Below are 27727 nucleotides of genomic sequence, written 5' to 3' on the forward strand. Positions count from 1 at the left end.
ACCCATTCACCATCTCCGTTTGTGTCCGTGGGATTCACTCTCAGTGACTTGCTTCAGGAGGGAAACTTCTAACAATCCTTTCCTAGGATCTGTATTCCTGGGTTCCCAGCTGCTGCTTTTTTTCTCCTGCTTTACAGCCATGGACCCCAGCTGCAAAGAAATGGTCACCAAAAGGGAGTCCGATATTTGAGTGGTAGTATAAAGTGTTACCTGCAAGCAAAAAAGCACAGGCCTGTTTTTGGAATGAAATTTTAGAACTGGAAGAGTCCTTTAGGCAAAGTCCTAGGAAGAGATTTGGAGAGTCTAGGAGTAGCATTCCTTTCTTAGAGGATCTTCTTTGGGAGCTGAGGTCAAGTTCCATGTTTCAGAACCACATCATTCCCAAAGCTGTCTCCCCAGGAAACTTGCTGTGAACTTAGAGAAGTTTTCAGCCCTGGATATCAGTGACCCTGGCTTTTCCCTCTGATACTAAAAAGGATTAGCAGTATTCCCCATCTCCCTTTTACTTCTGTCTGGTAGATGGTGAGAGATTGTGTGGTGTTGAAGAATTTCTTCCAGTTTAGCTAGTCTGTGGTCCAAGAAGGTCTAGTGTCTAATGATTCCCTACCCGTCCCATGCCCCTCCCCTGTCCCTACAGTGCTATTCTTTCTGAAAAGAGCTCTGAATAAAGGGAAACATTACTGGGCATATCTGAGACCAAGCTTAAGGTCAGGGATTTTGTTCTTGTTCTCTCTCTCTCCCTCCCTCCCTCTTTCTCTTTTTTTCAGAAAAAGGAGTAATTGTTCTTCTCCTGAAATGGTTAGATTACTAGTAGACAGGGGCTTGTGATGGACTTTGACAAAAAGCATATGATGGAAGTGACACTATTAAGATTTATGAAACAAAAACCTTAGGAGGTCTGCTCTTTTCCTCTTCCTTCCCTGAGACCACCTTGTACTGAAGGTTATGACTAGCTTGCTTGAAGACAAATTATCACCTGGAGACAGAGGCCCTGCTGACAGCAACAGCTACCAGACATTTCAGCGACCATCTTGGATCATCCAGCCCCCACTAAACTACTGGCTGTTATTAGATGGGTGCAATTAGTAGAACCACTCAGTCAAACGAAGCCCAAACTGCCAACCCTGGAATAATGAGCTAATGAATGTTTTTTGTTTTAAGCCACAAACTTTTGAGATGGTTACATAGCAACAGATAACTGAAACAGTTGTTTAACTTCTTAGACTTTTTTTTGTATCACTCCATTTTTGTATATTTGTCAATCTGTTTTGTAAAGTGATTACTCTACTGATAGATCTTAAAAATTTTCTATATCCTTAATTACTTTCTACAGTTTTTGGATTTGTTTATCTTAGTATTCTTTTACATGGATAGTCTGTAATTTATTTAACTATTAACTTTGCTGAGCAACTCCTTACTGTCCAGGTCCCATGTCTTCACCAACTTTGCATTCCCTTCTAGAATCTTATTGGGACATGGGTTCCTGTCATTTCAGGGGTATGTAGACACAGGAACGTGGAATTGACTTTTGCTGAGTGGAATATACATGACTCACCCCACTCAGAGGAATTTGTTCAAGGGTGTGATATAAGATCTATATGTATTTATTTAGTCAACTGGGTCTCCTGGATTACAGTATCTCTTTTCCCTTTTCCAGTTCAAAATCCGTATTCTAGAGCCATCTTTCTTCACTGTGACTCTTTAGGGTACTTAGCTAATTTTCTACAGGACTGATTTAAGATTCCTGGAAGTAGAAACGGGCATCTCTGCTGTGCTCTAAAGTGTCATCATCCTGATACTTCAGATTACTTTCTCAACTTCCTTTTCTGCCTAATGATCAAGGGAATGGTCTGAATTTCTACACAGCCACATCAGGCCTAAGTTCCATTTCCTCTCCTATGTGTAGGGTCTAATATTAACTAATTTCCAAGGCAGATGTGATTTCCTTGTTGGAGCAATGACTGATCGAGAGATTGGCAGGCAATAAGAGATTGGAGCATAGGTAAGTGAGGGGCAACCAGGAAGAGGAATCCAATTTGTAATAAATCTTAGGTTTCAAGGTTTAGGATCTTTAAGGTAGTAGTTGAGTCATTTATCTGAAAGGCTTCACATCTATGAATAAACTACAGGCCACTTAAAGCTAGAATTCAAATTGCTGCAGCACTACCTTCCATGTTTCATACACATTTCCTATTATTTCTTCTTCTCTCAGAGAGGGGGGATTAGCTCTATTATTTTTCTGATTGTAATTCAGAAATTTAGAAAATACAGAAAAGCTTAAAATAACGCTCATTTAGAAACAGCTTATTTGAACATTTTAGTCTAAATCATTTTATGTTTCTCTGTGAATTAACACATGTATCCATGTAGGCATATAGGATTTGTTCATTCAAAACAGAATCATACTACAATACTGTTTTGAAATCTGCCTTTATCATCTAACAAAATACAGTGAACAGCTTTTCGTGTCATCAAATTATAATCTCTCATAATGTTTTGGCTGCATTGTCTGGATATACATTTCTCTACTGAAGGATGTTTAACTTCTTTCCAGCTTTCCTCCATTATTGTATAGCATTTCGCTGCACACTTCTTTTTGTGCATACGTATAATTATCTTTTGAACAGAATCTTAAATATTGAGAACGAGGCTTTCACAGTTAAAACTCACTTTTATTAACTTAATTGCCCTGCTTAAATTTTCACCAACATAAAAGAGACAGAAGAGTGTCTCTTTAATATAGGGTATCATCAGTCTTTTAAACCTACCAATTTAGTGCAAGTTGTATTTGTTTAAATGAATTGCCTATGCTAAGGTTTCATTTAAATAATAAAATCTGGGCCTCTGGGGCAAAAACCAGAATTGAAAACGAACTGGTTTTGTAGTTAGAGAAATGTGTATTCAAAACATGGATCTGCCATTTACTGAACATAAATGTTTAAATGTTTATTTATTTTGGGAGAGAGAAAGTGTGAGTGCACATGCACACAAGTGGGGAAGGGGCAGAGAGAGAAGGGGAGAGAGAATCCTACCTAAGCAGGCTCCCCACTCAGTGCTGAGCCTGACATGGGGCTTGATCCCACAACTGTGAGTCAGACACAACTGACTGAGCCACCTAGGCATCCCTCCTTTCTCTTGTTGATGGTGTATTTGAGTTTCTAGTTTTTGGCTATTATAAGTAAAGCTGCTATGAACATTCTTGTGTCAATCTTTTGGTGTGCATATGAAATTAGTCCTGTTCTTATTATGTACCCAAAAATAGAATTGCAAGGTTAGAAATTACACATATGTTTAGCTTTAATAAATATTGCAAAATAGTGTTTGGAAGTGAATGTTCCATCTTGCGTTCCCACATGCAGTGTATGAGCATTCCCGCTGCCCCACCCAACCAGCATTATCATTATCGGTCTTTTGAATTTTAGCAGTTCTAATGGGTGTGTAGTGGTACATTTGTATTTAATTTGCATTTCCCTCATGACCAAAGATGCTGTAAGCATAAATTCCAATGGATAATGGAATAATTCCATTATCTACAGAGCTGGGAATGAACAGAATTGAAATAAGTGCAGTTTCACAATAAAACATTAAGTGCATAGCTTACCATACGATGCAGCAACTGCACTCTTGGCCATTCATCCCAGAGAAATAAAAACAAATGTTTACACAAACCTATATGTAAATGTTCACAGCAGCTTTATTTGCAATAATCAAAAACTAGAAATAACCCAGATGCTTTTTAACAGGTAAATGGTTAAACTAACTAGGGTATATTTCTACCATGGCAAAACATTGGCAATAAAAAGGAATGAACCACTGAAACACACAGTTTGGACTGTTCTCAAGGGAATCATGCTGAGTGAAAAAGAACCAATTTCATAAAGCTCTAGTCTGTATGGATCCATTTATATAACATTCTTAAGATGCAGACTGATAGAGAGACCAGGTTAGAGGATGCCAGGGATTGGGTGGAGAGGAGGGGCTGTGACTAAAAGGGTAGCACAAGGGATCCTTGGGATAGAACTGTTCTGAATCGTTGATGGTAGTGGCTGTCACATGATTCTGCACAAATGATAAAATTGCACAGAACTAAATATACACAGAGATACATAAATAGTGCATGTAAAACTGGCAAAGGATGTGAATAAGTTCTGTGGATTGTATCAATATCGAGATGGTGGTCATGATATCTCACTATAATTTTATAAGAAATTGCCATTGAGGGAAACTGGGTGAAGGTTATGTGGGATCTCTATATTCTTACAACAGCATGTAAATCTACAATGATCTCAAAATCAAAAATTAAAATATAAGCACGTAGCTGGGACAATTTTCCTGGTTTGCATTTGGAAAAAAATAAAATTCTATCCATACCTTACATCCTACCACAAGAATAAATTCCAAATAGATTACAAATGTAAACATAAGAAATGAAACCATGTAGGTCCTAGAAGAAAGCATCCCTCTTTAGCCTTAATGTATGAAGAACTTTCTTACTATGATTCAGAAAAAGAAAGTATTCAAAGATTTCACTACATTAGAAAAAAAACAGGAAATCAAAAGAAAACTTACACATTTTTCCCCCACTGGTTGTCAAAATGATCCTTTATTAAAATATTTTCCTTTGTGGTTCTTAATTAGCTGGACATTCCACTGCACCACTATTGATGTCACCTATGATGTCATGAGGGTGGCGGCCATCAACATTGCAGCCCACAGACTGGGTGGTCTCCGAGAGGGCTAATGATCGGTGCCGCACCTGTTGGACAATGTTGACAATCTCATCAAAAGTGACATTTCCACTGTGCTTAATATTTTTCTGCTTCTTTCTGTCTCTCCAGCGGTTCTTTGAGGGCTTTGATAGTTAGGGCAGAGGCAGAAGGTACCACTTCAGTCTGGGCCTGTCTGTTCTGAATGGTCAGTTTCACTGTAAACCTCAGACCTTCCAGTCATCAGCTGCCTTGGTGATGTCATCACCAACATTTTTTGGAGACAGACCCAGCGGGCCGATCTTCGGGGACAGGGCAGACGTGGCACCAACTTCGCCGCCGGTGCACCTCAGGTATACGACTTTGATCTCGTTGGGGTCGAACTTAGGTGGCAGTTGGTGTCGGATGAACCCGGATTCGGGACGACTGAAGGCTGTTGCACCATCGCCTCCTCTGAACTTAAAGCCAAAAGTTACAACTTACAACTTGAGAAAAAAAATATTTGCAATATGCATCACAAATAAAGGGCTAATATTCCTGTACTAGTTTGCTAGGTCTACCATAATAGAATACCACCAATTGGTATGGTTTGAGCAACAGCAACTAATTTTCTCACAGGTCTGGAAGTGCAAGATCAGGGTGTTGGCAAGTTTACTTTCTCCTGAGGTCTCTTCTCCTTGGCCTGCAGATGGCCGCCTTCTCACTGTATCTTAATATGGTCTTTCTCTGTATGTATGCATCCCTGGTAGGTCTCTCTTTATACTCTAATCTAATAAGGTCACTGGTTAGATTGGATTAGGGTCCACCCTAACAGCCCCGTTTTAGCTTAACTCCTTTAAAGGCCCTATCTCCAAATAAAATCACAGTCTAAGGTATGGTGCAAGGGATTAGGGCCTCAGCATTATGAACTGGGATGTAGGAGGGACATAATTCAGTTCATAAGAATTCCTAATATTTAAAAAAATCTCTTCATTTTACAATATATACAGATATTGAATCATTATATTGTACATCTGAAACTAATGTTATATGTCAATTATGCCTCAATTTAAAAAAGTTTAAGGAAATACCAAAAAATTTGACTGAAAAAAAAGGCTAAAAGGAAATAATTCACACACCCAAATGCAAAATAACACTTAAATGTATGAAAAGAGAAATGCAAATTGAAATGATACTGGGACCATTTTCCATCTATCAGAATGGTAAAATTTAAAAGGATAACAACATATTCTATTAGTAAGACAGGGTATAATGGGCTGGATGGTGACTTCCAAAAAAGGCCTGAATCTCTGGAACTTATAAATCCTAGTTTATTTGGAAATTAATTAATAATTATATTAATTATAATTAAGGATCTTGAGATGAAGAGTTTATCTTGTACTGTCTAGGTCAACCCTAAATCCAATGACAAGTGTTCTTATAAGAGTGAGGCAGAGAAAGATTTGACAGAGGAAGAGGTGGCAATGTGACCATGAAGCAGAAATTGGAGTGATGGGGACCACAGGTCAAGGCATACCTATAGCCATCAAAACCTGGAAGAAGCAAAGAACAGATTCTTCCCTAGAGTCTTTAGATGGAGTCTGGCTCTGATAACTTCTTGATTTTGGACTTCTGACCCCAGAACTGTAAGAGAATAATTATCTATTGTTTTAATCCACCCAGTTTGTGATGCTTTGTTACACTGATCATAGAAAACAAATACACAGGGGATTAGATAGTATCATATATTGCTGGTACAAGCCTTACAATGGGGCATAAAATAGTAGGCTTAAAAACTATCTACATTAGGATCACATGGGTAGCCCAGTTCATTGAGCATCTGACTCTTTTTTTTTTGCAGAAAACTAATGTATAGCCTTTATTAATAGTGATTGATGTATGTGATTTAGAGGCTTATCATACAAAAAAAGAAGATATCTTTAGCATTCAAAAACAAGACGATGTTTTCAGCATAGCCAAGGCAGAAGTTAGGCGTTAGTGAGCGGGAATCAATAGCCTCTCAACTTAAGGGGGAGTATAAGAAAAACAGGATTCTCAGGAAAGGAGATGTTTGCCCCCATAATCACAAAAGAAGAAGGTCCTACAGTAAGTTCCTTCACAGGCTGCAATCAGCATTGTAGGTACATAGGGGGTCCGTGCTGAAGCAAAACAATTGAGGGGGGATGAATATCAGTCATCCTCTGACAGCAGGAGGCATTGCAAACCGGCCTTAACCTCACAAGTGTTCTCAACTAGTGAGTTCAGAATGGCTCCTGACAACAAAGCCCATATTGAAATTAATTATAACTTTGCAAAAACCCATCACTAACTCTTCCAAACCAGAAGAGGACATGTTTTCTATGTGTTTAACTTTATATTATTCCCTACAAGTATTTTGGTGTAATGTCTCAACAGAGTGACTGATGTGCTGCTTTCTATTTTGATGTCTGTAATCTTATTGACATTTGATGTTCAATTTAATACTTCTGTAAATCTATCTTCCCAGTTACTTTCCTATATGCACTGTCTGCTGTTTGCTAAAGTGTAATTTAACATGATGGTCTTCCTCATTCATTACATGTCTAAGGTTTGCATCAAGAGAGCATTTTGAGACATTGAGCAAAGATTGAATTCTAGGCAAAGGAGAGGCCACTTTCGTTCCATTTCAGTTTTGCTCCTGTGTGATAACTACAATGTTGAATACGTTGTGACGAGCAGGGAGAGCCTGCCACGTTGTTTACATTTCTGTGGTTACTCTCCACTAGGAATCCTCTGATGTCCAGGAAGGGCTGAGGGCCACTTACAGGCACTGACAGTCTTTTACTATTTTTCAGGTTTCTCTCTTATATGAATTCGGTGATGTTTGGAAAGTTTTGATGGCCGGGGAAAGGCCTTGCCACATTCTTGACATTTGTAAGGTTTCTCTCCAGTATGAATTCTGTGATGTCCAGTAAGGTGTGAGTGCCGGTGAAAGGCCTTGCCACAGTCTTGACATTTGTAAGTTTCTCTCCAGTATGAATTCTGTGATATTGAGTTAGGCTTGAGTGACTTGTAAAGGCCTGGCCACATTGTTCACATGTGTAAGGTTTCTCTCCAGTATGAACTCTGTGATGTTCAGTAAGGTATGAGTGTCAGTGAAAGGCCTTGTCACATTCTTTACATTGGTAAGGTTTCTCTTCAGTGACAACCCTGTGATGATAAGTGACGCTGGATTTCCCTTTAACGGCATGGCTGCATTCTTGACATTGGTACTGTTTCTCTCCAATATGGATGCTGTGCTGTGTTCTAAGGTAGGAGTGCCTATTAAAGGCCTTGCCACATTGTTGACATTTGTCAAGTCTCTCTCTAATATGGATTTGCTCATGTCTATTTAGCGATGAGCAGTCCTTAAAAGTTTGACCACACTCTTCACAGGTGTAGGAGGTCTCTCCAGCATGCATTTGCTGATGTTGAGGTAGTGTTGAGCGCCAATGAAAGACTAGGCCACAGTCCTTACAAGTGTACCTTTTCTTTCCAGTGCCAATTGTGTTACGTATATTTAGTCTTGGTGACTGACTAAGTGTGTTTCCAGACTTATTACTCGTGGATGGCTTTTGTCCCACACAACTTGTCTGAGGATCACCAACACTGGAGGACAGCTGCAGAGCATTCCCATGTTCTCGATAAGGATTGTCTTCCAGATGTGTACTCCTCTGTTTGATACGTTTAGGTCTTTGAGACAAGACTTCCTCACCTTTATTACATTCAACATGGTTTTCTGGAAAATGAGTACGCAGATGTTTGTTAATGTTGGAGCCCTGGTTAAATTTCGCCTCAGATTCACTGCAAACAGCAATTTTATGTCCATTCAAAATCGCCTCGTAATTTTGTTGGGTTGACCTCTTTCTGATGTGCCCCTCAAGCTGATGCCACTTAACACTTTCCTCTTCAGTTTTAAATCTATGATTCTCAGAAACATTTGAGTGAAAGGTCAGTCCAATCCCATTTTCGCATTGGGTCAAATACTTAGTTTCAACATGAATGAGGTCACTTCCCTGATTTTCAAAATTTTCTCTCAACAAATAATTATGTGTCAAAATTTGATTTGAGTGTTTGGTTACTGAAACACCCGGCTTGACAGAAATAGCTAACTTGAAAGGGGAAGTTTTGCCAAATCCTTTGTACTGTTCACCACTTCGGGCAGTGAGATTCTTCTTATGGGCAGATGTCTCTGTTTGGATGTGGCCGTCAGGATATGTTTCATGCCCTTCACGTCCCTAGTGTTGACCCGTTCTATCATTAAATGAGAATTCTCAAGGGTACTATGTTCCCCGGTTGACACTTTTTGAAGAGAATGTTCTAAGCACGGCGTTGGCAGGAATCTCTTGGTGCGTTGCGAAGATACAGCCGGGTGTGAGGCTACTGTCTCCTGTCTCTTCACACCCCACAGATCCTTCTTGTGCTCCAAAAAATGACCAAGTCTGGTTTCGATACAAGGAGACCCAAGAAGAGGAGGTGCCCATGGTCTCCAGTATCACATCTGCGTACAGTTCCCGCTGACTGTGGTTCAGGCATTCCCACTCTTCCTGAGAGAATTCTAGAGCCACGTCCCGGAAGGTCAGCTGTCCCTGAGAGCTGACCATTTCTTCTTCTGTCCACTTGTCCTGCAGGTTTCGTTCTCAGATGGAATTTGTGGAGAAATCACAGCTGCATCAGGAGAAAATGTCCTTAAAGGCACCAAGAGAACTTCTCACCAGAAACGTGTTCACTGGCCGGTAGGACTTTCAAATACAGAAGAACCCAGCTTCCTAGTTTGATGGAGTCCTGCTCCAGCCGATCTAGGGGTCCCTGAAGAATGGATGGTGTCTGGGAGAGAGGGATGAGAGCGCCATGAGATTGTTGTGATCATCAGGCAGGCATCTCTGCACTGGCTGAGGCTCAGCTTTATACATGTAAAATGTAAAAATTAAACTGGCTTTTTTCTTATGGCTTCCTCTATGGCAAAGAAGAAGTAAGAAAAGTAGTGGGATGGGACTTATTACATAATACACGCTGTCATGACAACTGTGTGTTTCTAATGAGGAGGAAGATTTACCTGAATGTTCAAAAGACCAACAAAATAATTAATGTGAATAGTTAAAAAAAAAAGGAAGGGGAAGGAAAACAATTACATTTCATGTTTGTCTACTTTTTTTTTTTTTTCACGCATGCAAAAGCAAAGGGCTTTATTACAGGTTTAGGCTCGCCTGGGCCTAAACTCCGGCTCACAGCCTTTCCTGGCGTGGTGGATCCGTGCTGAGGGCCGAGCATCTGACTCTTGATTTCAGCTCATGTCATGGTCCCAGGGTCATGGAATTGAGCCCTGTGTTGGGCTCCATGCTGAGCAAGACTGCTTAAGATTCTCTTTTCTCTCTCCCTCTGTCCCTCTCCCTGGCTCCTGCTCTCTCTCTCTCTCTAAAATAAAAATAAATAGGGATACCTGGGTGGCTCAGTTGGTTAAGTGTGTGACTTCAACATGATCTTGCCATTATGAGTTTGAGCCCCGCATTGGGCTCTGTGCTGACAGCTCAGAGCCTGGAGCCTTTTTCAGATTCTGAATCTCCCTCTTTCTCTGCCCCTCCTCCACTGCTCTGTCTCTCTCTAAAAAATAAACAAACATTAAGCAAATTTTAAATAAAAATAAAATAAATGAAAAAAGAGAAAAACTACATTAAAAACAAAACTATCCACATTTGACCCTGAATAACACAGGGATTATGGATGCTTATTGTTTGTGCAGTTGAAAACCCATGTATAACTTTTGACTCCCCTAAAACATAACTACTACTAGCCTACTGTTAACTAGATCCTTACTAATAAAATAGTTATTGCCTATAACTGGACCTGTACAGTTCAAACCCATGCTGCTCAGGTATATATTTACCTAACATCCAATATTTGGAATTTACCCTGAAGATACACTTCCATCTTTTTTTTTAAATGTATTTATTTATTTTGAGAGAGAACGTGAGTATGTGCACGAGAGCAGAAGAGGGGTAGAAAGAGAATCTCAGGCAGGCTCAGCACTGTCAACTCAGAGTCTGATGGTTTGATCCCACACACTGCAAGATCATTACCTGAGCCAAAACCAAGAGCCAGACACATAACCAACTAAGCCACCCAGGTGCCCCTACACTTCATCCTTAAAAAATACACCCATTACAGGGCACCTGGATGGTTTAGTCAGTTAAGCATCCAACTCTTGATTTCCGCTCAAGTCCTGATTTCATGGTTTGAGAGACTGAGATCTGAGTTAGGCTCGGCAGTGACAGTTTGGATTCTTTCTCTCCCCTTCTCTCTATGCCCCTTCCCCATTCATGCTGTCTCTCTCTCTCTCTCTCTCTCTCTCTCTCAAAAATAAATAAACTTAAAAAACCCATCTGGGTCATTAGTGTATTGCAAAACTCTGAAGGTTAATTTAAAATTTCCTGGTTATCAATAAATCTGCATTCCCCCATGGTCAATAAAAGAAAATCATAGCCATTACAATGGATGCTATAGACCTTTTCTTGTTGGCATGGAAAAATGTTCACTAGTGTTAGGTAAGGAAGAATAGCAACATGTAGCCATTTCTACTTTTGAAAGGAAAGTCTGTGTATAGGGAAGGTAAAGATATTTACAATATAATGTTCATAGTGAGCTACTATTATTTTAGGATTCCCTGTTTTCTGAATTTCACTTTTTAAAGTTTATTTTCAAGAGAGAGAGAAAAAGCACATGAGCAAGCCAGGGAGGCGCAGAGAGAGAGGTGGACAGAGGATCTGAAGAAGGTCCTGTGCTGACAGCAGAGAGACTGATGAGGGACTCAAACTCATAAACCGTGAGATCATGATCTGAGCCAAAGTTGGATACTTAACCAACTGAGCCACCCAGGCATCCCACGTTTTCTGAATTTTAATGCTCTGTATGTATTTCTTTTATAATCACAAATTCTATAAAGCTAATCCTGCTCAGAGAATTATAGAAGTAGCTACAGACACAATGACAGAATGGGGATGACAGTGATGTGTCTTTGGGAATTTAGGCTAAACAAAGTTTCTCAAGCATCTTGAAGTTCTAGCTCTTCACACCAGCTGGGTTTTTACCTGTAATGGCTTCCCTCTTCCTGGAGCGTGTTTACTCACTGCTTGCTCTATTATTCAGGGCTGTCTTCTTTTCTCTAATAAGGAAATCACATCTGGCTTAGAGATATAAAATCCTATAGGATTTTGAAATGGGACTTAGGCCTGCTGTGGTGATGCCAATCAGGGAAGAATAGAGGAGCCCAGAGGAAGAGCAAATCACTTTAGGTGTCAAGAAAATGAAGCCTAAGTAATTACAAAATGCAGTTGTTTGTTTCCAATTATACAAATGGCAAATCAGTTCCTCAAAGGCACTTTGAAGGAGGATACTTCCAGTAGGTGGATTATAAATAATGAGCAAAAATATTCTTACTGGGAAAAAACAAGCTCCAACCTCTCCTTGTAGTTACATCCTGCTGAACATCACTCTTCACAGGGAGAACTTGATGGATATCTTTGGACCTGATAGTCCTACAAATGACCAAAACATCCTAACTCCATAAACCCTAGTCCCATATGACCCTGGAAGAAAGGGGAAGGTGGTCCAGACATGGGAGCTAGGTAGGAATTTCTCTGGTATGGTTCAGTTTTGTCAGTCCAGCAAGAATATACAAATTTAATAAATTCCAGAACTTCCTCACTCTTGGGACCCAGTAGGCAATAATAACCCTCAAACAATATTTGGTCTCCTGGGCTGCACATGTGGCTTCTGTTCATCCTATGATTTTCTCATTGCTTTGTAAAGAGACATATACTTTTAGGCTTTGAATCAACTTGGGTCAGTCAGCGACCTTCCCTTACTTTATTTTCTGGCTCTTTGTCTGCTGTTGGGAGTGAACACAATCCTCTGCCAAAAGATTTACATATAGAAGGATGAGCATCTTACCCTTGAATAACTGATGAAGGGCCTTAAGGAATGTATATCTCCTCATAGAATTCTTCAGGTTTATCTTATGCTTAAAACCAGACTATTATTAGGGGATTCCTCTTTTTGCAATGACTTAATCCTGTTACTACTGTCCTGATAAGAATGACCTTTTACGGAGCATGTCTTCAAGGACCTTGAACTATGTAACCATTAAAGAAACGATGTAATCACCCATGGTATATAAGACCCTGGCTATCTTAATAAAGTGGGGCTTTACCAACCACCATCCACGCTATCTGTCTCGTCTGTCTTGTTCATCTTGTCTGTCTTGTTCATCTTGTCTTCTTTTCTAGAGATATTACGCCGACACCAACCCCCTACTCGGGACCTTTCGACTGTGGTGCATGGGTTGGTCCCCCGCACTTCACAATAAGGTATTAAGTGGTCATCAAAAACTCTAATTGTAGAAAAACTGAAAAGTATATAGAAAAATTTAAAATACACTGACAGTGCCTAAAGCAGGCCAATACACAACATATACAACTATTCCATTTACTAAAAAGGTACATATATATGTCATATTGATAGAATGTCAAACATCGGTGATGGAAAGAAAAATCTGGACTTATACATCTAAATGTTAACATTGTTGACTTCTCTTCTGTGAAACTTATTTTTAAGTATATTTCCATAAACTTATATAAATTTAAATTTAAGTATACTTCCACAAGAACCAAGAATGTCTTGATTGTGGAATATATGGTCTAAGAAATTTTATTAAAGAGAAGTTCCTAAAAAATAGGTGAAAAACAGTCTTTGTTGTAGGTCTTTATGTTAGATTTATAGATTTATAGCTCAGCAAATTCTTTTTTTTTTTTTTTTTTTTGAGAGACAGCGTGAGCAGGGGAGGGTCAGAGAGAGAGGGAAACACAGAATCTGAAGACAGGCTCTAGGGTCTGAGCTATCAGCACAGAGCCTGATGTGGGACTCGAACCCACAGACCGCGAGATCATGACCTGAGCTGAAGCCAGACACTCAACTGACTAAGTCACCCAGATGCCCCAGCCTATTCTTTAAAAAAAAATTTTTTTTAATGTTTATTTTTTTTGAAAGAGAGAGTGCAAGTGGGAGAGAGGCAGAGAGAAAGACACAGAATCCAAAGCAGGCTCCAGGCCCTGAGCTGTCAGTATAGAGCCTGACATGGAGCTCAAACTCATAAACCATGAAATCATGACCTGAGCCAAAGTTGGCCACTTAATGGACTGAGTCAGCCAGGTACCCCTATAGTTCAGCATATTCTAAATATACTTGGTTATGAATGATTTCTGTTATGTTCCCTCCCAACAGTTTCTAAGCATGCTTATGGGTGTTCTGCCTAAAGAGCTAGGAGGCTCACACCTGAGTCTAGTCACTTTCCATCTTTTTGATGGAAGGAATTATCTCACTCCTCAGCTATTAACCATAATACCCTGCAACCACTGAGAGAAGCACCTTGTTCCATTAGTTTCCCTTTGAATCCAACATCAAGAGAATCAAAACCGTAAGGCATAAACTTGACTGGGAAAATTCATAGAATTCCTGTGAATTCACAATAATTTGGGATTTGGTCATGTAGCTGTAGTTAGAATTCTTTCTTGTCAACTCCCATGGATTATCATCAGTACTTTTCCAGAGGTCTTTGTCATGCTCAGCCTTTGACCTACTTTTATTTCCCCTGTTGGATTATGAACAGCATAAAGGAAGCAATTATATCTTATTCATCTGTGTTTCTTCCAAGTACACAGGCACAGCTTTTTGCATACTGTAGTCATGTCAGTGTCTTAAACAGAAATCCCAGTTCTAGGATATTATTACAAGGATGTTCACTGAAGAATTCCTGATAATAATTAGTAAGATATGATAGACCACTTTATAATCGTTAAATTTTGGCTTCAATTGTCAAAGAGGGATAATCATCAGGAATGGCTTAGTGAAAGAGAGCAGAAAGTATAGAGTTGGAAAATAGTAGAATTTGTTAGTTAAATAAAAATTGAGTGTGGGGTGCCTGGGTGACTCAGGTGGTTAAGCGTCTGAGTCTTGATTTCAGCTCAGGTCATGAACTTGTGGTTTCATGAGATCCAGCCCCATGTCAGACCCTGTGCTGACAGTGAGGAGTCTGCTTGGGATTCTTGCTCTCCCTCTCTCTCTGCCCCTCCCCCACTTATGCACACTATCTCTCAATATAGATAAATAAACATTAAAAAGAAAGATTGAGGGCTTGGGAACTCAAATTCTGGTTTAATCTCTCAGGAATTCTGTGGCATTTCACAATTTATTTCAGTCCTTGATGCCTCACTTGCCTAAGCAATATACTGGGAATGACAATACCTCCCTCACAGGGTCCTCATGAGGATTAAATTAGACAATGCATGTACTTAAAATAGTGTATTAGTCAGAATTCTCCAGAGAAACAGAACCAACAGGATTGTGTGTGTGTGTGTGTGTGTGTGTGTGTGTGTGTGTGTGTTGAGACAGAGAGAGAGAAAGAGAGAAGAGGTTAAGAAAGAGATTTTAAGGAATTGGTTCATGAGAATATGGAAGCTTAAATCCAAAATCTGCAGGTCACATCAGCAGATTGAACACTGGGGAACAGCTGCAGTTTGAGTCAAAGAGCTTTCTGCTGGCAGAGTCCTTTTCTGCTCTGAGAAAGGTCAGTCTTAAATCTATTAAAGTCCTTCAGCTGATTGGATGAGGGCCACCCACATTCTGGAGGGTAACCTGTTCTACTCAAAGTCCATTGATTTACATTAAAAAAATTTTTTTATGTATGTATTTTATTTTGAGAGAGAGAAAGGCAAAGAGCAAATGGGGGGGGGGTGCAGAGAGAGAAGGAGACACAATATCTGAAGCAGGCTCCAGGCTCTGAGCTATCAGCACAGAGACCACATGGGGCCCAAACCTACAGACTGCGAGATCATGACCTGAGCGCAAGTTGGAGGCTTAACCGACTGAGCCATCCAGGCACCCATTTCCTTCACTTTATTTTTATTTTTTTATTTTTAAATTCTGTTTAACATTAATTTATTTTTGAAAGACAGAGAGAGACAGATCATGAGCAGGGGAGGGGCAGAGATGGGGAGACACAGAATTGGAAACAGGCTCCAGGCTCTGAGCTGTCAGCACAGAGCCTGACGCAGGGCTCGAACCCACGAACTGTGAGATCGTGACCTGAGCTGAAGTCGGATGCTCAACCGACTGAGCCCCCCAGGCACCCCTATCCTTCACTTTAAAAGGGATAACATCACATGCCCCACACCACTGGATCCCTAGAAATTTCACTGAGGTTGTAGAAGGCCTCTCAATTCTTGTTGGATTTATTTCCCAGCCCTGACACACAGATGTCTTACCAGTAAGTCTAGAGTAGTTGCCAATTCTTGCTCACTATGTCCTATGGGCATAATGTCATCAATGTAATTGACCAGTGTGACATCTTGTAGAAGGAATAGATAATTAAGATATCTGTGAACTTAACTATTATCCCTGTAAACTAAATAGGGCTGGACAGCTCATGTACTGCTGAGGTAGGACGTTGAAAGTACATTGCTTATTCTTGCCGACTGAAAACAGCTGCTTCTGATAGTCTTTAGTAACGGGGGGGGGGGGGGGGGGGGGGGGGGGGGGGGGGGGGGGGCTGAGTGCAATAATTGTGTAGCAGTACCAGGGGATGTGTTCATTTACTCAAGCACTGAAGCCACATCTGCTAAAACAGCTGCAGTTGGAGTTACCACCTGATTAAGATTATGATAATCCACTGTCATTTTCCAAGATTTGTCTTCTGTCTGTAAAGGCCAAATAGCAAGTTGAATGGGGATATGGTAGGAATCACTACCCCTGCATCTTTAATGGTTTTTTTTAAATCTTTTTATTTATTTATTTATTTTTTTAAATTTATTTTTGAGACAGAGACAGAGCATGAATGGGGGAGGGGCAGAGAGAGGGAGACACAGAATCTGAAGCAGGCTCCAGGCCCTGAGCTGTCAGCACAGAACCCGACGTGGGGCTCAAACCCACGAACCGCGAGATCATGACCTGAGCCGAAGTCGGACGCTTAACCGACTGAGCCACCCAGGTGCCCCACATCTTTAAAGTTCTTAATGGTGGCACTAATCTCTGCAATCCTTCCAAGAATATAGTATTTCTTTTGGTTTATTATTATTTTTTACTAGTTTCTACCTGTTCTTTCCCATCATATTTGCCCTCACTGAAGAGGCCAGAGAGACAGTTGCTGAGTATATCTATTTCAATTATCCATTACAGAATTGGGAGGAAAAACACATGATCTTAGCTAAAACTCCATCAATCACCTGACCTCCATAAGCTCCTACTTTGATTGGTAGACCAGTGAAGTTTGGGGTCTCCTGGAATTAGTATCAGCTCAAAGCCAGTGTCCAGGGTCTGGTTATTTCCTTTTCCTCAATGTCCAATCACCTGGTAAAGGCTGTGAGTTCCTTTGGGAAGGCATATGGGAAAATTATCACCATAAATTTCTGGAGGTATGTCAGGGTTTTTCACTCCGGGGGTTCTGGGTCTGTATATTGCGTCAAGTCTGAGAACTGACTGAAGGGCCATGACTGCTTTTATTATTCAAGTTAGGCTTTTGTGCACTTCACCTAGAACTCTCTCACTTATACAGATCAAGTAAGAATTTAGTAGACTTCCCATCTATTTTACTTCCACCATAGAATACCAACCATACTCCCAGTTACCCTATAAATGGATTGTAAAAAAATCTTTCATGATCATTTGGCATTCATCACAATAAGTTACTTCATATTTTTTAAATTTATTTTACTTCTTATTTAAAAATTTTTTAATATTTATTTTTGAGAGAGAGACAGAGAGAGTGCAAGTGGAGGAGGGGCAGAGAGAGAAGGAGACACAGAAGCAGGTTCCAGACTCTGTGCTGTCATGGGGCTCAAAGTCACCAACCCTGAGATCATGACCTGATCTGAAGCCTGATGCCTAATCGACTGAGCCACTCAGGCGTCCCTTAAAATTTACTTTAGAGAGAGAGTGCACAGGGGAGACAGGCAGAGGGAGAGAGAGGGAGAATCTTAAGCAGGCTCCACACTCAGCACAGGGCCCTATGCAGGTCACAATCCAATGATTCTGGAATCATGACCTGAGCTAAAATCAAGAGTCAGAGGCTCAAGCCACTGAGTCACTCATCTAAACCAAATCATTTCATATTTTTAAAATAATGCTTTATAGTTCGATTTTTAAAAATTTCCCTTGGAAATTTATTTTTCAAGTTAAAACCAATGCTTCAGGAAGTTTAATTATCATTAGCTTTCTAGAGGTTAAGTATAGGGGTTTAGAATAGGTATCACAGCATACTCAATCTCACATAACTCCGTAACACTGCGGTGTCTCCTATAGTTTCTGCATTCAGATCATCACCACACTATCTTCCATCCAGATTTTTAACTTACATAAATTGCACCAAAACACACAAAAACAGATTTACCAAATTTCTCACATGTCTCAGTCACATTCAGTTAAACTCACATATATCGTTTTTTTTAAATTTTTTAATGCATTTAATTTATTTTTGAGAGACAGAGACAGCGCCAGCAGGGGAGGGTCAGAGAGAGAGGGAGACACAGAATCTGAAGCAGGCTCCAGGCTCTGAGCTAGCTGTCAGCACAGAGCCCGACGTGGGGCTGGAACCCACGAACCGTGAGATCATGACCTGAGCTGTAGCCGGACCCTTAACCGACTGAGCCACCCAGGCACCCCAACTCACATATATCAACCTCAAAATTACAACGTTGCAATCACCTGCCCTTTCATTATCATACAATTCACTGGAGACTTGGGTACACACCACTTTCACATACTTTGTATGTTTCACTCAACACCTTGGACAATATTGGAGTGTAAACCATTTCATCCATGTGACCAAGAATCAGACTTAGAAACACAACCACTTGTCACAGATACATTTCCTCACATCACACTTTGAGATGGGGTTTCTAGTCTTTCAGCAAGGTTAACGAATCTTTAGGTTTGTCCCTTCTGGCAAACAATCTTGTAATACCCAAGATTTCTTTATCGTCCCCCAAAACCAGAGACCGGCAGGGAGACCAAGTCACGCATGCAAAAGCAAAGGGCTTTATTACGGCTTTAGGCTCGCCGGGGTCTAAACTCGGGCTCACAGACTTTACCGGCGTGCTGGATCCGTGCTGAGAGCCCCGAACAAAGGGGGGGCAGGGCTTTTATGAGTTTGGGAAGGGGGAGTTACAGGAAGTTGTGACACAGGTACAGTGATCCAATTATTATTATACAGTCCAATTAGAGTGTTAACCAATCAGAGTGGACCCAGGACCCAGGACCCTCACATAGGGTGTAACTAGCCTTAAGCAATAGGCCTGCCCTTAGGAATGTTAAGGGTATTACAAGGGTGGTCCCTCTTGCCTTGGGCAATGTGTGCCCTTCTATTGTCTCAAACCTGCGTCCTTACAATCTGTACTGGCTTCCACACCTCTGTCAATTCAGGTTTCTCACACACACTTAGACATCACATGTCGCTTCATACCTCTCCCACGCATATATGCAAGGCTTGCACTGATCCACTGGGTTCCCCCTGTCTCTGGGAGACCCAGCTTCCTTCCTTCTCACCAAGGACACCCACTACAGCCAACCGCTCCTGCTAGTCATCGTAGACCCAACACAAACAGCCTCTTACAGAATGTTACAGGGTCACTGCTCACATAGCCTCGTGGCCCGGAAGCGTGCGTAATCAATCATATTGTTTCAAATAGCCCCTCACTCGTAAGCCATGTCATATTAACACTATCTCACAATCACTGCGTGTGGCCGAGTTCACTGCGTGAACTCACACGGGTATACAGCTCGACCACCATTTCAAAAGGCCTCAAATACGTTTCACAAATGAATTTCTCGCGCATGACAACGTTGTCGGTGTAACATACACTCTCTCCCTCTCCATCTGACTCACCCTTGGACACTCGCACCTTCGGACTCAGAAAGCACATCTCGCACGGCCACCTAACAGAGGAAGACCGGATCCCTCCGCACCAGACAACACAATCCTTTCAAACCACAGCGCGGGCGCGTCCAGGTTGACGGGGGAGGGACAGTCACGGTGCCAGGCCCGAAATCCGCCCTCAGAGGAATCCGAGGTCCGGAATTCAGACCCAAAATTCGGGTCTGAGCCTTGGAAACGTGGAGGTTTTGACATCCCTCGAGGCCCGAAAGAAGCTGCGCAGGTGCATCCCGAAGCCTCGGGGAAGATTTACCTGGTTCAGTTCCGGGGATTTTCCCTTTCGGACTACGTTTCCCAGAAGACACTGCGACCAAAACTACTTCCGGTAGGAACGTCGACTGAATGGTCGGTTTCAGAGGTCGGGGAGGCGATTACCTCACCAGTGAGTGTGACGGTCGAGGCGTGTGGCCTCGCCTGGAATGGGAATCAGAATTTGGACCAGAGCCCTTCCTGAGGATGCTGAAGGTAAGGAATCCTGGAGCTCCAGGGCTTGGTAAGAGGAGTGTCCGGCGTGTTCGGCCTCTTACGTGCAGGAGCGGCCCTGGGGTGGATAGATTGGGTTGTTGTGAGTGCGTGAAGGAAACTATAGAGTTTGTGCCCCGACTAAGTGTATTTCGCTGTTTGTTGTGACAGCGACTGGATTCGGGATCGTGCTTTTGTGGCAATGTAATTGTCTGCATGACCATTTGTGTGAATGGAGTTGGTATGTGATTTCGACTATGATCGTGGTGGTTATTTGTGTAAGCTCCAAATACTTGCATAAAAGAAAAGAAGCACCATTTCACAGACCGTTGCACCCAGGCTCACATAATCAGGCAGGTAGGGAGACATTCCAGTAGCCACTTGTAGATTCATACAACACAAAGCTAAATCACGTTATCCAACCCACGTTTATCATCATCACACAGCCTCAGACAAGCCACCTATATAGTAAAAACGAAACAACTCCTCCCCAACCAGATTGTCCTCATACCCACTTAGCCCTTATCCCCAACAGTTACCTGAAGAGCTAACGCACATCACCGAGTATCATAGAAACAGTTACCATGGACACAGACAACGTCTACTCCACATCACACCCGAGGTCACAAATTATGAGCTTTGAAAAAGGCCCGGTTAGGGGCTCAAGCATTAGAGCATGCAACTCGATCTCTGGGTTGTGAGTTCCAGCCCCACGCTGAGTGCAGAGATTATTTGGGAAAGGCCTGGTGTCTCCTAGTTCTTCTCCACTCTCTACCTCAGTACTTCCGTCATTCACCTTAGAAACACCTAGAGTAGGAGGAAAGAGTGGCACTGCTGCACATCCAAAACCAGTGTCTAAGATACTTTATTAGGTACTGTCTTTTCTGAAATGTTCATATTAACTTTTAAAATTCCTATATTACTTCATTTAAAGTAAAAGTTATCTGTAATTCTTCAACCACTCTGGCCATTTTATTACAGACGTTTTCACCTTCCTTATGTGTATACATATATGCTTATTTATGTATTCCCCTCCCAAAGATTAGACTACAATACACACTGTTTTATAATTCTTTATTACAAGCTATTTGGGTCTTTTTTTGTCTGTATTCAGAAATAAATTTCAGAAGATTTTCCAGGATGCTTCCATGTGCGATTTTTTTTTAAAGAGGTTTTTTTTTTTTTAAGTTTATTTTGAGAGAGTTGTTGGGGGCGGGGCGGGGGGGGGGTGCGTAGAGAGAACGAATCCCAACCCAAGCAGGCTCCTCACAGGCAGTGCAGAGCCCAATGCAGGGCTGGAACATGCAAACCTGTGTTGTCATGACCTGAGCTGAAACCAAGAGTGAGATACTTAAGTGACTGAGCCACTCAGGAGCCCCCAGATGTGATTTTTTAATTCTCACCAGTACTTTTAACTAAAGTCTGAAGTATTTATTTTGTTCTGGAAATTTTTGTTCTATTTATTTTTTTCTTTTCCATCTGTGTACCATCAGTCTCTATTTTTGAAATGCTTGTGAGACCTTTGTTAGGTCTTGGATCGTTTTCTGTTTCGCTGATCTTTTGGTAATGTACATTTCCTTTATCTTTTTCCTCTTAATTCAGTGAAGATCTTGTCAGGATAGTCTGAACAGGTTGGTAGGGTCCATTTTATCAGAGGGTTGGGACACTGGTCTGCCCCTCTAAATCCTTCTTGCTAAAAAACCTGGGCCCAGTCTTTCTTGAATTCATCCTGTTATACCTAGATTCTCTCCTTGTTTTGAGTAAGGTTGAGATTTGTCCAGTATCTCTGTAACAGTTTATGTATGTGTGTTTGGGGATTGGGCACAGGAGATGTGGAGGGGGAAGAAAAATGTCACTTTGGGAGCTAAGAGACAAGACCATCTGATATCTTTTTTGTTAAACCCCTTTCATCCAGCAACAGTTTCTTTGGACTGTGAGTTTCTTCTAAAGTGGAACTAAGAAGAGGACTGATAAATACATTGAGTTCGAAAAAAAGCCATGGCCCATGTAAGTTGGTGTTGTGTTTTGTTCCTAATTGATACAGTCTTTTTTTCTACAGTCATATGAATATTAGCATTCTTTCTTCTGATATTATTGCCTGATTATCATACAATAACTTACTAGTGAGTAAGTGTTGGTTTCAAAAATTCAAAGTCTTCCTTTTTTGCTCCTCTCCTTTCTAACCAGTGTTCTTATACTCAATCAGCAAATCATTTTTCATTTTCCATATGCTCACCCTCCTACTAGGGGAAGGAGAGAACAGAAATAGTATTCTTGTGAGAAAAATATGTTTCTCTTGACAGAACTTTGATTTGATGGGGTGATTTAACAAATATTTATTGAGTACCTACAATGTGACAGGCACTCTTCTAGGTAATATAAATAAAGCGGTGGGGGGAAAAATCAGATACTTAAAAATTGTCCCTTGTGAAACTTAACTTGTAGTGAGAGAGAGAAAAAATAATTAATTTATATAATATCAGACTTAAGATTTAAGGCACACACACAGTGTGTATATGTAATGAGCAAAATGATGACAAGATAAAACGAAGACCAAAAAAAATTTATATATATATGTCCTTTCAGTAAATATATATGATTTTTAACTCACCTGTTAAAAGAAACAGACCTTTACATTCTCAAAAACTCAACTCTCTGTATTAGACACTTAAGTGATTCAAAAAATTTAATGAAAGGATGGATAAAGTATACCAGACAAATGGAAAACAAAAACAGACAAAAATTCAGGCCACATCACACTGTTAAACATGGCAGAGAAGGACACTGTGTATTTCTAAGGTATACATTTCAAAATGAAGACAAAATAGTTATAAATACACATGTATCAAATAATATACCATCAGCGTTCCTTGAGCAAATAGGAACGCAGATAGAAGAAGAAAGTGGTAGAGGATACTAATTAACTCTTTCAGTCAAAGTCTGGTCAGGTGGACAAAGTTTGTAAGGATGAAATACTCCATCAAATCTACCTTTTTGATATATATTCAATTCTGTATCCTACTAATGATGAATACACATTCTTTTCAAATCTCCATAGACGATTCAGAAAAAATGACACACTAAAGTCCAAATAAGTAGAAATGATAAACCATGTTCTCTAAACACAAATGCAGCTAAGATTTAATAATAAAATCAGAAAAATAAACTTACTCTTAGCAACAGTTTCTAAAATCTATCTTAATTTCTGGATCAAAGAAGAAACATAATCTAAAAGTAAAGAATTTCTAATGCTTAGTGATAGATAGCATTATATTTTGGAACCCATGGGATTTAGTTTAAGTAAGACTCTAAAGGAAAAGTTATAGCTTTAAATTCTCCTAACAAAAATAATGAAAATATATAAGTGTAAAGGAAGTAGTAGGACATATGGAGGAAATTTATAAAAATAAAAATTATATCTGTTAGAACACAGGAAAAACATCATTAATAAGATAATAAGACAAATCTCAAATTAGGAAAGAAAGCACAGTATAAAAATTTTAAATGGAAAATCTATAGAAACGAAAGAAAAAAGAACTTTGAAAAAATACCTTATTGGATTATTTGCAAATGCATTTCATTTATCCACATATATACTATTTTCAATTGCTCTCACTTCTTGAGATCTGAATTTTGTTTGATATCATTTCTTTTTATTTTTAATTTAAAATTTTATTATTATTTTTTTAAACATTTATTCATTGTTTGAGAGACAGAGAGAGACAGTGCAAGCCAGGGAGGGACAGAGAGAGGGAGACACAGAATCCAAAGCAGGCTCCAGGCTCTGAGCTGTCAGCACTGAACCTGCTTCAGGGCTTAGACCCACAAACTGTGAGACCATGACCTGAGCCGAAGTCACACACTTAGCTGACTAAGCCACCCAGGCGCCCCTATATAATTTCTTTTTAGCTTCAAGAACGTCCTTCAGCATTTTTTATAGTTTGTGTTTTCTGATGATAAATACTCTCAACTTCCTTTATGGGAAAATGTGATTGTTCTATATTAATTTACAAAATAGGTCAAGAAATGCATCCTCTTCTATTTTCCAGAAGAATTTATGAATTGTGTTATTTCTTCCTTAATTATCTGATAGAATTAAACAACTTTAATTCTTTGGTAGGCAGAATAATGATCCCCAGTGATATCTACAGGCCAATCCTGGAACTGTGAATATGGTACCTTAAATGGCAAAAGGGAATTTGCAGATGTGATTAAGTTAATTTTGAGATGGGGAGATTATTTTGAATTATATGAAGAATCAGAATCAGAGAGCGCGTGAGAGTGGAATATGCTTACTCCTGGCTTTGAAGAAGGAGGAGGGGGTCCATGAACTATCTAAGTGGCCTCTAGAAACTTGGCAAAGCAAGGAAATAGACTCTTTCCTAGAGCCGTCAGAAACCTATGCAGTCCTGCTGGCACCTTGAGTTAGTCTAGTGAAACCCTTGTTGGACTTCTAACATACGGAAGAGTCAAGGAAATGGACTCTTCCTTAGATCTGCCAGAAAGGTACACAGCCCTGGTGACACTTGGATTTAGTCTACTGAAATGCTTGTTGGACTTTTAACATATGGAACTGTAAGATAAAATTGTTTTAAGCCGCCATATTTGCTGTAGCAGCAAGTAGAAAGCAAATACATTGGAGTTTTCTTCCTGGGGAGACTTTAATTTCTTTAATTGATATAGGGCTTTGGGGGGGTTTATTTCTTCTTGAATCAGGTTAGTAATTTATCTTGTAGGGAATTAGTTTATTTCCATTTTGATGTCAAATTTATTAGCATAAAGCTGTTTATAATACTCCCTTATTATCTTTTTAATTCCTGTCAGATTTATAGTAATGCACCCTTCTTAATTCCTGATATTGATAATTTATGTATGTTTTTCTTTATCAGTATACTAGCAGTTTATCAATTTTATTGACCTTTCAAAGAACTAGCTTTTAGTTTTATTGATTTTTCTCTCCAGTTTGCCCTTGCTTAGATTGCTATTTCATTGATTACTGATCTTATTCTTTCCTTTCTTTCTGCATATTTTGTGCTTAACTTTCTCTTCTCTTTCTAGTTCAGAATTCTCTTTTTTCTTTTACTGAGGGGCCACTTAGAAGATCCTTCTATAACTTCCAAATTTTGGGTGACTTTTTAGATCTTTCTGAATTTCTTTTTTAATTAATTTAATTCATAATTTAATTCTGTTTTGCTCAGAGAACATACTATGGAATATCAGTCCTTTTGAATTTATTGAAACTTGTTTTATGGTCCAAAATGTGGACTGTCTTGGTCAATGTTCAATGTGATTTGAGAAAAAAAAGGGGGGTGTTTAGTCTTGTTAGAGTGTTTGTTGGGTCAAGTGTTTTATAGAAGTGATCAGCTCTTCTCTGTCTTTTCTGATTTTTTGGTCCCTTGGTCTATTAAGTACTGAGAAAGGACTGCTAAAACCTACAAATACAGCTGTGGACTTATCTGTACAGTTCTGTCTGTTTTGCTTTATGTGTTTTGAAATTCTGTTAGGTGCATGCATAGTTAGGATTGCTATGTTCTCTTTTTTTGGTTTGTGTTTGTTTATTTATTTTTGAGTGTTCTCTACACCCAATATGGGGCTCAAACTCCTGACCCTGAGATAAGAGTTGCATGTTCTTCCAACTGAGCCAACCAGGCGCCCCAAGGTTCCTTGTCCTCTTGATGAATTGACCCCTTTATTATGAAATGTTCCTTATGGTAATGTTCTTTTTCTTGCATTGCGTTCTCTTTATTAATACAACTGCTTCAGGTTTCTCTTATTGTTGCATCATGGCATATCTTTTCCCCATCCTTTCATTTTACTTACTTTAAATGTATCCATATAACAGCATAAGTGCAGTTCTACTTTTTTATTTAGTCTGATATTCTCTGCCTTCAGGTATCTAGATGAGGGGCTGGCAATCTGTGGCATGCTGGCCAAATCCAGCCTACAGCCTCAAGCTGTGAAGGATTCTGCATTTCTGAAGGGTTGTAAACAAATAAAGAAGAGTATGTGGTAGGGACTATATGTGAGTCATGGAGCCTAAAATATTTACTAAGTGAGCCTTTTCAGGACAAGTTTGCTGACCTCTCCATGGACTGTTTCAATTGAATGTAATTATTAGGTTTTAATTTATTTTCTTGTCATCTATTCTTCTCCCTCCCCCCCCCACTTTCATGCCTTCTCTTAGACACGTTATATTTTTTAGTATTCCATGTATCTCTACTACTTTTTTAGTATTTCATTTATCTCCATTATAGGATTATTAACTATACTATTTTTACTGTTTTATTGTTTTAGGGGCTGTTCTAAGGTTTCCAATATGCTCTTATTTTCATTTCTTTAAGTTTATTTATTTATTTTGAAAGAAAATATTTTAATGTTTTATTTATTTTTGAGACAGAGAGAGACAGAGCATGAGCGGGAGAGGGGCAGAGAGAGAGGGAGACACAGAATCCGAACAGGCTCCAGGCTCTGAGCTGTCAGCCAGAGCCCGACGCAGGGCTCGAACTCACGAACGTGAGATCATGACCTGAGCTGAAGTTGGAGGCTTAACCCAGGTTCCCCAATTTATTTATTTTGAGAGAGAGAGAGAGAGCAGGCACAAGTAGGGGAGGGGCCGAGAGAGAGGGAGAGACAGAGTCCCAAGCAGGCTCCGAGCTGTCAGCACAGAGCCCCATGCAGGGCTCCCTCTCGTAAACCACGAGCTCTGACCTGAGTGGAAATCAAAGAGGCAGATGCTTAACCAGCTGAGCCACCAAGACACCCTCCAACCTCACAAATAATGCAAAAATCTTATAGCTATACACTTCCATTTTCCCTTCACATCTTTTTTCTATTGTGATACATTTTATTTTTAAATCATAAAACCACAGTGCTTTTCTTCAATTATCTTTTAAAGAAATTATGAAATTAAATGATATCTTTTCTATTTACCTCCCAACTTACCATCCCTCTGTGGATAATCTAGTATCAATTTTTTGTCCCCCTGAAGAACTTGCTTTAACATTTTTTTAAAAATAGTTTATTGTCAAATTGGTTTCCATACAAGATTTAACATTTTTTATAACGGAGGTCTTCTGTGCTACAAAACTCTCAGCTTTCATTTCTTTTTTTCTTCATTTGTTTCAAAAAACAAATCAAGACACCTGCATGCATGCACGCGTGCGATCGCACACACACACACACCCAAGGCTCAGCAATTTTGAAAGATTTTAGTTGGATAGAGAATTAGGGGTGACAGCTTTCTTTCAGCATTTTAAAGATACTGGTTTTTCATCTTGCCCTCATTGTTGTTAATGGGAATCAATCCTTGATTCTTATTGTTGTTCCCCTCTGTAATGTGTCTTTTGTGGTGAAGAGAGTCTGGCTTAAGAATTAAAAAAAATTTTTTTTTAATGTTTCTTATTTATTTTTTAGAGACAGAGAGAGACAGCATGTGCAGGGGAGGGTCAGAGAGAGAGGGAGACAGAATCAGAAGCAGGCTTCAGGCTCTGAGCTGTCAGCACAGAGCCCAACGCGGGGCTCGAACCCACGAACTGTGAGATCTGACCTGAGCCGAAGCCGGACGCTTAACCGACTGAGCCACCCA

At 40.0% G+C, this 27727-nt stretch overlaps 2 protein-coding genes across 3 annotated transcripts in view; one reads left to right on the forward strand and one right to left on the reverse strand.

The window, feature by feature from the left end:
* Nucleotides 1–4630: 4630 nt before the first annotated feature.
* LOC115279770 (zinc finger protein 519-like) lies at nucleotides 4631–9307 on the reverse strand. The gene is made up of 4 exons (XM_029924276.1): nucleotides 8988–9307; nucleotides 7829–8507; nucleotides 4940–5164; nucleotides 4631–4756 (listed from the first exon to the last, which is right to left on the reverse strand). The coding sequence occupies exons 1-4, from the start codon at nucleotides 9305–9307 to the stop codon at nucleotides 4631–4633; spliced, it is 1350 nt and encodes a 449-aa protein (XP_029780136.1).
* Nucleotides 9308–19544: 10237 nt separating this feature from the next.
* The window catches only part of ZNF461 (zinc finger protein 461), a 31535-nt gene continuing 23352 nt past the window's right edge, over nucleotides 19545–27727 (forward strand). For both annotated transcript variants that reach the window (XM_029926243.1, XM_029926244.1), the window contains exons 1-2: nucleotides 19545–20145; nucleotides 22058–22149. In XM_029926243.1, the coding sequence (XP_029782103.1) occupies nucleotides 22141–22149 (9 nt within the window). In that variant the 5' untranslated portion in view covers nucleotides 19545–20145; nucleotides 22058–22140. The remainder of the gene's footprint in view (nucleotides 20146–22057; nucleotides 22150–27727) is intronic.

Source organism: Suricata suricatta, chromosome 16 (genome assembly GCF_006229205.1).
Source record: "Suricata suricatta isolate VVHF042 chromosome 16, meerkat_22Aug2017_6uvM2_HiC, whole genome shotgun sequence".
NCBI lineage: Eukaryota > Metazoa > Chordata > Mammalia > Carnivora > Herpestidae > Suricata > Suricata suricatta.